This window comes from Dioscorea cayenensis, chromosome 15 (genome assembly GCF_009730915.1).
Source record: "Dioscorea cayenensis subsp. rotundata cultivar TDr96_F1 chromosome 15, TDr96_F1_v2_PseudoChromosome.rev07_lg8_w22 25.fasta, whole genome shotgun sequence".
NCBI classification, from domain to species: Eukaryota; Viridiplantae; Streptophyta; class Magnoliopsida; order Dioscoreales; family Dioscoreaceae; genus Dioscorea; species Dioscorea cayenensis.
Window position 1 is genome coordinate 22,013,159 of NC_052485.1, and position 11,475 is coordinate 22,024,633.

General features: G+C 31.7%; 1 protein-coding gene across 1 annotated transcript; it reads left to right on the plus strand.

Annotated features, from left to right (window-relative positions):
- The first annotated feature begins 7,351 nt into the window (after positions 1 to 7,351).
- Positions 7,352 to 10,787, plus strand: LOC120277326 (receptor-like serine/threonine-protein kinase SD1-8). The gene is made up of 7 exons (XM_039284123.1): positions 7,352 to 8,281; positions 8,906 to 9,040; positions 9,175 to 9,296; positions 9,374 to 9,584; positions 9,716 to 9,953; positions 10,039 to 10,186; positions 10,334 to 10,787. Exons 1-7 carry the CDS (start codon positions 7,354 to 7,356, stop codon positions 10,637 to 10,639), a joined length of 2,088 nt encoding a protein of 695 aa, XP_039140057.1. The 5' UTR covers positions 7,352 to 7,353; the 3' UTR covers positions 10,640 to 10,787.
- Positions 10,788 to 11,475: the final 688 nt, after the last annotated feature.

The window sequence follows — 11,475 nt, forward strand, 5'->3', positions numbered from 1 at the left end:
ATCTCTTAGTTTTAAAAACGTCTTTAATCCAAAAAATATTTTTAAATAACTAAATGATAAATTCAAAATTAATTATACTTGAAAGGATAAAAATCAGATTCAGAACAGTAATCTAATTTTTATAAAAATGAATAATTAAAATGATTAAATTTACAAATTTAGCTAGTGTCAAATAACTTATATACATAGCATAATTTATATGTAGGATACTTACATGATATTCGCTAAATCCCCAAAAATCCAAATTGACTCCCACTTAACTCTCACAAAAGAACCTATAGAGCATAAAATCAGTTCAATAACCCTAACTTTACAAGTTAACTATGATTCTTGGATTTTAAGTATAACACCTATTCTTATAAAGGATCAAGAAATAAATATTATTGGATAACATAAGACCTCAATTAAAAACACCTGCACCTCCTAACCCTAAGCGATGCAGAGTGCAACAAGAAGATAATTAAATTGCTAAAACATTACTAATTAACCCTTGAAGGATAAAATATACATCTACATACACAACAGCATCCATATATACATGTGTACACAGCACACACACACACACAACCATCAAAAGTGAAAGTTGGGATTGCTAACACCATAAAAAGGAAAACTACGCTTTGATAGTCATCAGATCCGTACTAACATAAAGGCATACATATCCAATGAAACATCACTATAGCTTAAAGCACTTACATATACATCAACTTAGCCTCCATGTAAATAAGGATTTATAAAAATGAAACATAACCGAGGCGAAACATGAGAAGTAAAAGCTTGCATGAATTCACTGCACGCACGTGTAACACAAGCAAGTTTAACATTCTAGTAACATGCTTTCAACATCACTAGCATTAAAAAAACTATAAAAGCCATATTTAACAGAAGAACTTAAAAGAACAAGAAGAACCTACATACAGAGAACCTCTAACATACTACACCAGCAACACCCCACATAGCTTAACAAGACAAACCACAAGGCACCAAAAAGCAGGATGATAGCCTAACCTTGAATTTGAGAGTCGCTGGGATCCTCATTTGACAATCGGAACAAGAGAACCTCTCGATTGATCTCCCACCACAACGCTATAGAGATGATAGGGAGAAGACTGCGAAGTTATCCCTTTTATTAAAATTTAAAAGATCGCGCAGGTGGGAGGTTGCCTAAAACATGGGTGGATGGTTATGAAAGGATAATATAAAATTTTGAAAGAAACTAATTAAATTAAATTTAAAAAGATAAACAGGAAGATAATTTAAAAGAGTGGGGTCCACAGATATAACATGAGCTGCTTGTGCTTGTCATTAGAAATCAAATAAAAGATTCCCAATATCTCATATGATGTTAATCTTGATGATCATTGTGGACTCAACTCCTTGATTAAATTTTAGCCACTAGATTTAAACTTAAAATTCAAATTTTAAATGCTTATGTTTATCTATTTCCTATTTGTTTAATTTTATCTTATTATGTTGAATCCTATTGACCGAATCCTATTGATTCTAGCTCATCCCCACCTCGAGATCGTGATTGCAGCTTTGCCTTCCTTCTATGTTAACTCATCTCATGCTCGTAGGGCAATCAAGGACAAAAGCCCTCCTCTTGCCTCTTCTCATTACAACCTTCGAGTGGGTGGTGAGCATTGGCGGATTTAAGGGGGCAAGGAGGGGCTCAAGCACCTTACCCCATTATATATATATATATAAAAAATTAAAATATTAATCATTATAAATTCATATGGAAAATGCTACTCTATATTTTTAAAAATTCTACCTCATATTAATTAAAAAAAATTAAATAAAAATAATAAAATTACTATATTAAATAAATTTGATGTTAAGTGATAATAAATAATATGGCTAGCCAAACATAAATCATCAAATATTTTTGTTTTTAAATTTTATATATATATAGATTTTTTTATTGAACTTATCAATACATAATTATCAATATTTAGGATATTAATATAAAAATAAAAATAAAAATCTAAAAATGCAATTGCTAGCGAAATCTCTAAAACAAAAAAACATTGCAAATCTCATGGATTGATGAGTTTTCTCTTTGATCAATTATCTCCAAGATTATGTTTTATTTTCATTATAGGGATTTATCATTATTTTCCTGTTTGTTTTATATCTAATTTAATTTTTTAAATTTTTGTGTGATAATTTGTTGTGTAAAAATATTTAGATTTGTTGAATGATTGTGAGATATTTGTTAAATATTTGTTTCATTATGAAAATTATTGTGAAAAAATGTTATATATTTGTGATTAATTGTTATGAAAATTTTAAATATTCATTAGATTATTTGTTGAATAATTGTTGTATTTAATAATTGACTTATATATAAATTTGTTTAAAGTTGTTTTTTAATTGCATTATTTGTTAATTTAGTGCTTAATTAGTTGAGTTAATCCCTAATTATATAGATATGATAGCAATTTTACACATAAACCAAAATTTTTAGATGGATATATATTTTATATTTTTAAAATATTAATTATTATAATCTCAAGTTTGAATTGATAGAATTATTTAAAATTAAAAAAAATAAATTTAAATTCAGCACCCCCTTAATTTTAGTTTTGGTTCCGCCCCTGGTGGTGAGGTCGAGAAATTCCCTTCTGTTGTTATGTTTGTGAGGAGTTTTTAGTTAAGTTCTTGTTTTTAATTTCAGATTTTTGAATGATGGCATTTTGATCTTTGTGGCTCATGTTGTAGCTTTGAATCATTTTTTTTAATGCTTATTTATGTTTAATTTGAATCTTGATATTGTAATCTCCAACCTCTTGTTTCTCTCTATACCATAGAAACTATAATTATGTTGGTATGCCTTATAGGTGATTGTAAAATTGCCTTAGAGAGAGAAATTATTAGCTAATTTCATTTGATAGGTCTCAGATTTTTGCTTTTAGACATAGCTCAAACCCCTTTTCAATTTTAGGGGTCGTAGAAACAGAATTTGGAGGGGAGTAAAATAAGAAAATTTTAGATTTTGACGTTAGCTAAGTACATGCAAAATTTCAGATTTTATATATCCATAGTTTTCAAGATATAATTCTGTTAATAACCTGTCTCTGATGGAATTCCTGTGCAGAACATGAAAATTGATGGGTATTTTTTATGGTCATGGAGATTGAATCAGATAAGGTGAAAAATAGGACAGTAATTCCTTATTAAATTATCTGATTGTCAAGAAAACATCATTGCTTTTGGAGTAGTAGGTTGAGAGATATGGTTAAAAGGGGTATGTCTGACTTATAAGTCTGCAGAAGTAACTAGAGATTCAAATGAATGCTGTAAATTAAGTAGCACTCTAAACAATAAGAATTTCAGATATGTCATAGTCTTAGGTGTCTGATTTTATCATAATCTTGAAATTTGTGATTTGGAAAAATTTATGTAAAGTTATGAGGGATTTCACATTCAATGGTCATGATGGAATTGTTCATATGCCCTTTATAGTGGTTGATTGCTATTGTACCCTCGCAAGGATCAATGTTTGGGAGTGTAGAATAATAGCTTTATATTTTTACTTTCGTATCCTTTTGAAATATCATTTTATAATACTATTGCTTATTAGCTCCTTAACATTTGTAGCATCATCGGTTTCTTGAAATTATTTTCTTTTTACATACCCTTGAATATTGTAAAATAGATATTATTAGTGAAACTAATGGGATTTCTTCCCAAATATAGGACATGCCAAAAGCCTTGATTTGGTGTAAGAATTGAAGGTTATCGCGTTAATCAGGTAAGTAACACCACATATAAATTTGTATATATGTATATATGAAATTTTTGATTATTGGCAATTATTTACATAATTATTTAATTATTTTAGTTTTTAACTATTCATATAATATTTAATTGGCTTTGGTGGCTATTATTGTTTATTATTTTATGAAATTATTAACTCCTTACTCTTTCATTGAAGCATCAACTTCCACTTTTTGATTATATTTGTTAATCTTTGAACTGTTATGTTTGTAAATTGTTTTGAATATAACTGGATTATTTTTACTATAAAAGAATGGGATCATGCATATGTTTATATGTTTGCTCAACAAATTATTCTATAAATCCTATTTTGCAAATCCTGTTCTATCTGAAATTTTGATTTTTTGTTTAGTTTTCAAACAATTAAATTATTTTTGACATAAATACATTTAGTCTCTAATTAACTATGCACTAACCCTATCGATTGGGGTTAAACATTGATCATGTCGGCATGAAACTTTGATAAGAGACTAGTTTTACACCGTACCGTCAGTGAAAAGAATAATAGTTTCTGATAATCTTGCTCGGGTCACCGAAGGTAAACAAATTAACTTTGAAAATTTGACTCGGGTCACCGAGTCTAGACAAATGACCTTTGATATTTGTTTTGGCCATAATAAATTGGGAGACATATATTTTTGAATATCTTATAATTTGTATTTCATTGACTCAGTCTGATTTCCTTAACTATGATTTGAAAATATTATCTATGTTTTTATTATTCAATCATGATTTTGAATGTATGAAACCTTGCATGATCCTAGTTATTTTTAATGGGTTACTTACTGGGCTATCAAGCTCATAATTTGTTTGTTGTATTTTTTTTTCAAATTATGAGTCAATAGTTCGGTGGCCAATTAAGTAGGCTAGCGAGAGCTTGTATTCCCTGTTTAAATGGGTTATCATTATGTTTGTATTAGTATGTGAATTTTGATTTAGAAACCTCTTTGTATTCGAACCTCTTATATTGAGTTTGTATTTAAAGTTGAAAATTTGAGGTTATATTTATGTTGTGAGACAGCTTTTTGAGAACTTGCATGCTTCTGGGGTTCTTCCACCCCATAGGTGTGCTTGCATTTATTAGCGCATTAAGTCTGGCGAGCTTGGTTTGGGCGTGACAAATTTAGTGGTATTAGAGCTTTAGTTAAATTTTGATGATATTAGTGTGTCAAATAGAACCTTTATACCTGTAATATTATGGAAACTTGAACCTAGAGTCAAATTACAATGGGAATTTATTTCCTACTATGCCCCCTTCTCTTTCTTGGATTTTTTTTTTGTGACAAAAAATATTGGGTCAGTTTCAATCTAACTTATAGCTTTGATTTGTATCCTTGAACATCTGTTTTGGTTAGTTTTTTGTTACTGACATAGTCTTTTTAGCACCTTTTGAGGGAAGTTTACTAGCGACCCTTTTTATTATTAGTAAAGAAAATCATGTAGTCATGTACTGTTGGTAATTAATTAGCATGTCCATTAATTTTCTTTAACTTTTAAGCCAAGGAGAATCTTATGGATTGACAATTTTAGACTTCTTGGGACTAAAAATTGAACCAAATTGTTCCTCCAAAAGTCCCACGTTTCACCTAATAACATGGGGAGCTGAGAAAAATTGAATATGTACCAATAATGATTTCATATTCGAGTGGTGAAAGGAAAAAAAATTGGAGGAAATGAGCTAGTAAAAAACGAGCCATTTATTAAGGTCTATTCTTTTAACTTTTTTTTTCCTAAGTATAATGCTCAAGTATGACTTTTTAATCCTTTAATAAACTCATTTTATCAACATTTTATCAAACAGTATTTTTAAATTATTTTATAATTCAAGTAATTTTTATAATTGTCAATTTTTTTTTAATTTAGGGTTTTCATTTAGCCTTTAAACTACAGTAGAAAAGAATTACAATGAATCTCAAATAAGAAAAAAATTATTTTACTGAAACATTATAAAATTTTATAAATTTGTAAACAAATGTAAGATTTGAGAAACAAAAGTACAATTGTAAATGAAATTGGATGCATCCACTTTTATTTTTATTTATTTATAATTATAAAAAGAAGGTTGATGGCAGAGATAATAAAACATATTAAAATTAATAGCACCATCATTTTGACTAATATGCACAAGTATAAGAAAATTAAAACTATGAGTCAAAACATTCATAATTTGACAAGTAAATATAAAAATAATCACAAAAGATTTACTTATCTAGTCTTCCATTTCATTAATAAAAAGTTTTTTTTTTTTAACGAAGATTTCATTAAGTCTATCACACAAATATGACTTTTCAATTCTTTAATATAAATTTGATTGTATTATTAAATTATTTTAAAGTCATCTGGTAATTTTATTTTATTTCATTATTCATTACATATTCAAAGATTTTTATTTAGCTTTTACAATACATAAAATAGGAAAAAATTATTATAAATATCAAAAACATTTAATAGTATATTATAAAATACTATATTTCGGGTGTAAATAAATGTCAGGTTTGAGGATAACAAAATCTAAATATAAAATTCACCTTTGTGAGGTTATGATATATAATATATTATCTTGGACGTATGCGACATGTTCTAAGTACTCTTTGTGTTAATCAACTCTACATGATAAAATCCTAGATAATAGTTAAGCTATTATAATTGATGCACTACTATACTTATTTGCTCTTTTAATATTTTTTGTGGGACTGCGCTTGTCGCAATTTTAAAAGAAAAAACTATTCACTTTTATTTTTATCTATTTATTTATTTATTTATTATATTGTATAAGTTATATACATATAAAAGAGAAAAGAGAACGAAGTTGCACCACAGGAAAATCTGTCAAATTAATGCACTACTTTTCTCCGTGAACTTATAGCCATGCTTTTTATTTTTCTTTTACCCCGAAAAGTTCATGTCAATGTTCTCTCTCTCTCCTTCTTCTACTTTTTCTTCTTCTTCTTTCCTTAGTAGCGCTAATACCATGATAATTTCCAAGGTAATGGCACAGTTACTTACTGGGCTTGGCTTCCTCTCAGTTATCTTCCGTTACTCCGTCGCAGCCGACACTTTGAGCCCTAATCAGACTCTCCGCGATGACCAAATCTTAGTCTCAGCCAAAGAAACCTTTGCCTTAGGCTTCTTCAGTCCTGGCAGATCAAAAAACAGATACGTGGGGATATGGTACAACAAGCTGTTGGTGCCAGGAGGTGCCAACGACCTTCGGGTCTATTGGTACATGGGTCACCGATAGAGCTCTCACCGAGTGGTGAGAGTTCGATTCTCGGTTGAGGGCACATTTCTGGGAGTTGTGAATAGTGGTTGTGTACGGGTGGTTCCAGCGCCCACGTGAGCGTGGCCCCGTCCCCACTTGTTCTACCGAGGTTTGTGCACGCCCCTGGGGTCTCTAGTGGGTTCGTCCCGCTCTTCTTCCTCAAAAAAAACAAGCTACCAGGAGGCCAAACAACAACAGTAGTATGGGTTGCCAACCGCAGTAGTCCATTATCAGGCACCAACGGAAGCTTGGAACTGAATGGTAATGGCACTTTGACCATCAACTCCATGATCTTCCTGCCCATGCCCATGGTGGCCCTTACCAATCCGGTGGCACAGCTTTTAGATGATGGCAACTTTGTTATCAGAGAAGCAAACAGCAGTGAGTTCGCTTCGCAGAGCTTTGACTACCTCACCGACACACTTCTTTCCGGCATGAAGCTTGGATGGGACTTGAGGACTGGTCTTAACCGCAATCTGACTTCTTGGAGAAGCAAAGACGATCCATCTCCAGGGAGCTACGTCATATCCATGGACCTTGAAGGTATTCCTCAAGTTAATTTATGGTCTGTTTCAACTAAAAAGTGGCGCTCTCGGCCATGGATTGATGTCAAGTTCGGCAGCACAGAAGACATGCCGCAGCCCTACGGCCTCCGTTTTGGTTTTGTCAACAACAAGGACGAGGTTTATTACATGTATAACTCAACGGGCACAAAGTTTGTGGGCCGGGTGCTATTGGACCATTCAGGCATGACGAATCATTTTGTGTGGATTGAGAGTACTGGCATGTGGAATTTCTTCATGAACTACCCCAAGAACGAGTGCCAGGAGTACTCAAGATGTGGGCCTTACGGCATGTGCGCCATCGATGTCTGGCCCATATGCAGGTGCTTGCAAGGGTTCAAGCCAAAGTCGCCACAAGAGTGGCCTATCATGGATGCCTCATTCGGTTGTGAGCGTCTCACAGCGCTGGATTGCAAGAACAGGTCCGACGGGTTCATGACTGTCACGCTTGCCGAGCTGCCAGAAACTTCAAATGCCATCGTATACGCAAACATCAGCCAGGATGAATGCAGAGGTAGGTGTTTGAAGAAATGCTCGTGCACAGCCTATGCCACAGCCAACATCAGTTGTGCAGGACTCGGATGCGTTATTTGGGTGACGGAGCTCATTGACCTGAGAATGTCCTCTCATCCTACACAGGATATCTTTGTCCGGCTTGCGGCAGCTGATCTAGGTAATTAAGCTCCCTAACCAACCAACTTAATTTAGAATATCACAGGGATCATCTGACAGCAGTATGCAAATGAAAATTTTGATTACTAGATTAATTAAGTTAGCTCACTAATGTCATTATTATATATATGTGGATTAGATCTGGCCGGCGTTTTTGACCATTTCTTTCCATAAAAATATACCAGTCATTAATTGCCATCCACTAATTGGAGCTATACACGAATCTGAGGCATGAAATTGGACAATTTAGATTGCATGTTAGGTTGTGATGAGAGAGAATTGACATGTGAACACGTTGAATGCGTGTTTGGTTGTCCTATTAATTTCCGCAATAATTATTACTGACTTTAATTTTATTGTAAAAGTAAATGAATCATATATATTATCATTAGATAATTACAAGGGACTCAAGGGTTAGTGACACGAATTTTTCTTTGAAAAACATTATGTCATTTCAAAATTTATTTGGGCTTTTATGATATAACTCTTGAATAATTTTTTTTTCCTAAACCACATCTTGGAAAACATCAATTTTTTTTATTGATCTCATTATTCTCAATCGTGAACAATAATTTTTCATCTGAAAAATAGTAGTGCATTTGATTATATTCCGTTGATTCAACAGCCTCAATCTCAAACAAGTCTAGTAAGAAAAGTCAATCCAAATCAGTGGTTTGGATCATAGTTTTCTCAATGGTGGCATTGATAATTCCCTTAATATACTTCTGTTCACGGGGAAAGAAGAAGATGATACACAAAGGTAAACTAATTTCTATTCTCCTATATATCAAATGCCACTATTGTAAGATATATGTATATATATATATATTCATCTCTTCACTAAGGTATCCTAATAATATTAAGCTTTTGTTTCATATAATCATTTTGAGATAGGCGTTAGAGGAAATGGTGAATTTGAACTAGCACAACTTCAATGGAGTACTCTAATGGAGGCTACACACAACTTTGCTAAGACAAATATTCTAGGAAAAGGTGGTTTTGGCCTTGTCTATAAGGTAATCCATGTATATATAGATCAGATTAAATGATTTATTACATAAGAACTTGTGATTAAAACATTAACTCCTTACAGGGGAAGCTGGCTGAGGGACGTGAAATAGCGGTTAAAAGACTCTCAAGGAATTCAACACAAGGCATTGATGAGTTTGAAAATGAAGTTGCTTTTATTGCAAAGCTTCAACACTGTAACCTCGTGCGACTTTTAGGATACTGCATTAAAGGAGATGAAAAGATTCTTGTCTATGAGTATATGCCCAATAGAAGCTTGGATGCATTTCTATTTGGTTAGTGTGTGTGTGTTTTGTTTTAAATTATTTAGCTAGTTTTAATTTGCTTCTCCTGAAATATACATATTCTTCATTATAATTGCCATAGGTTTGAATCTCTTGATTTTTTTTTGTATGCACATAATTAGACAAAGAAAAAGGAGATCATTTGGACTGGAAAACACGCTTCCACATCATTGAAGGCATTGCTCGAGGTCTTTTATATCTTCATCAAGACTCAAGATTAAGAATCATACATAGAGATCTCAAAGCAAGTAACATCCTTCTAGACATTGAAATGAATCCTAAAATCTCAGACTTTGGTTTAGCCAGAAATTTTGGAGATCGTGAAACAATGATCAAGACAAGAAAAGTAGTTGGTACATAGTGAGTCAACTTTCACAATTTCTATATTATCTTATATTAAACCAAATTTTATATATATCAATGATTATAAATGGTAAAAATGCAGTGGATATATGGCCCCAGAGTATGCATTGGATGGAGTTTTTTCAATGAAGTCAGATGTGTTTAGCTTTGGGGTATTAATCTTGGAAATCATAAGTGGCCAAAGAAATAGGGTTTTCCTCTCAAATCCACACCTTTACCTTCTTGGGAGAGTAAGTAGTGCAATATATATATATATATATATATATATATATATATATATATATTGGACAATTTATTTTAATATATTAAAATTTAGCCACTATTTCTAAGAATAAAAACATATTATCATTGCACTAATAATTAAGCAATCATTGCAGGCTTGGAGATTATGGAATGACGGGAAGGTTTTGGATTTATTAGATCCATTAATCTGCAACTCATTTTCAGTGACTCAAGTTATGAGATGTATAAATATAGGTCTCTTGTGTGTTCAAGAAAAGCCGGAAGATAGACCAATCATGTCATCAGTAGTTATCATGATAGGCAATGATGATGCCCCATTACTGGAGCCTAAAGAACCGGGTTTTAATGCTATTTTTTCCACTAAACATGATGCAGCATTAAATCAGAATGAATTGCATACTTTTAATGATATCACACTCACAGAGCAAACGGGTAGATAGCATCATTTAAAAAAAAAATAAAAAAAGCTAAATACCCATTTTTATTGTATTAATTTAATTGTGTATACAATATGAACCTTATAATATCTTGTACTCTTGGAGATTTCTTTCTCATTTGTCATATGAAAATGAATGATTGCTAATATACACTTGTATAGAGTTATAACATGCATATTTGTTAATATATCCCGACAACATTGTTCTTTTTGTTTATATACATACTCCTATAAATAAAAGTGAATTAAAAAATATTACATATTTTCATCTTTATATTTTTCTCGTCTTCGTAAGATATGTAATTTCATATTTTTACTTGTTGTTTTGAATGATGCAGAAAGGAAGAAATGTATAAATAATAACAATGATCGACAGAATTATATAAGCTATTGGGTATAAATAATAACACTGAGAAATAATAACAATGTTTTTATTTGTAGTTTTTTAAGCATATCGGATTTTTTAAATTGATATCATAGATTATGATTAGGTAAAAAATCTCTATTTCTCAATTTGTTTTTCTTAGCCATATTTGCATATTATGAGGCCGTTGGATTGCAGGATAATACTCAGCCTTTTTACTTTACCCATGTTTGGGTTTTCTATTGCCTACCACAGTACCACGCATTTGTCACTTGGAACCATCTGTTAAAAGGAAGCCAACAACACTTCTTTCTCTACTCGTTGTCTAACTAGGAGTGTTGTGATTTCTAGATCTGAAATCTCCAAAGCTTAGGCATGCAAAGGCTCTCATAGTCATGGTGGTGGAATCCTCTCTTACAGAGACACTCTATTTCACAATTCAAATTGAAGAACAATCAGTAAAATAAGGACACATT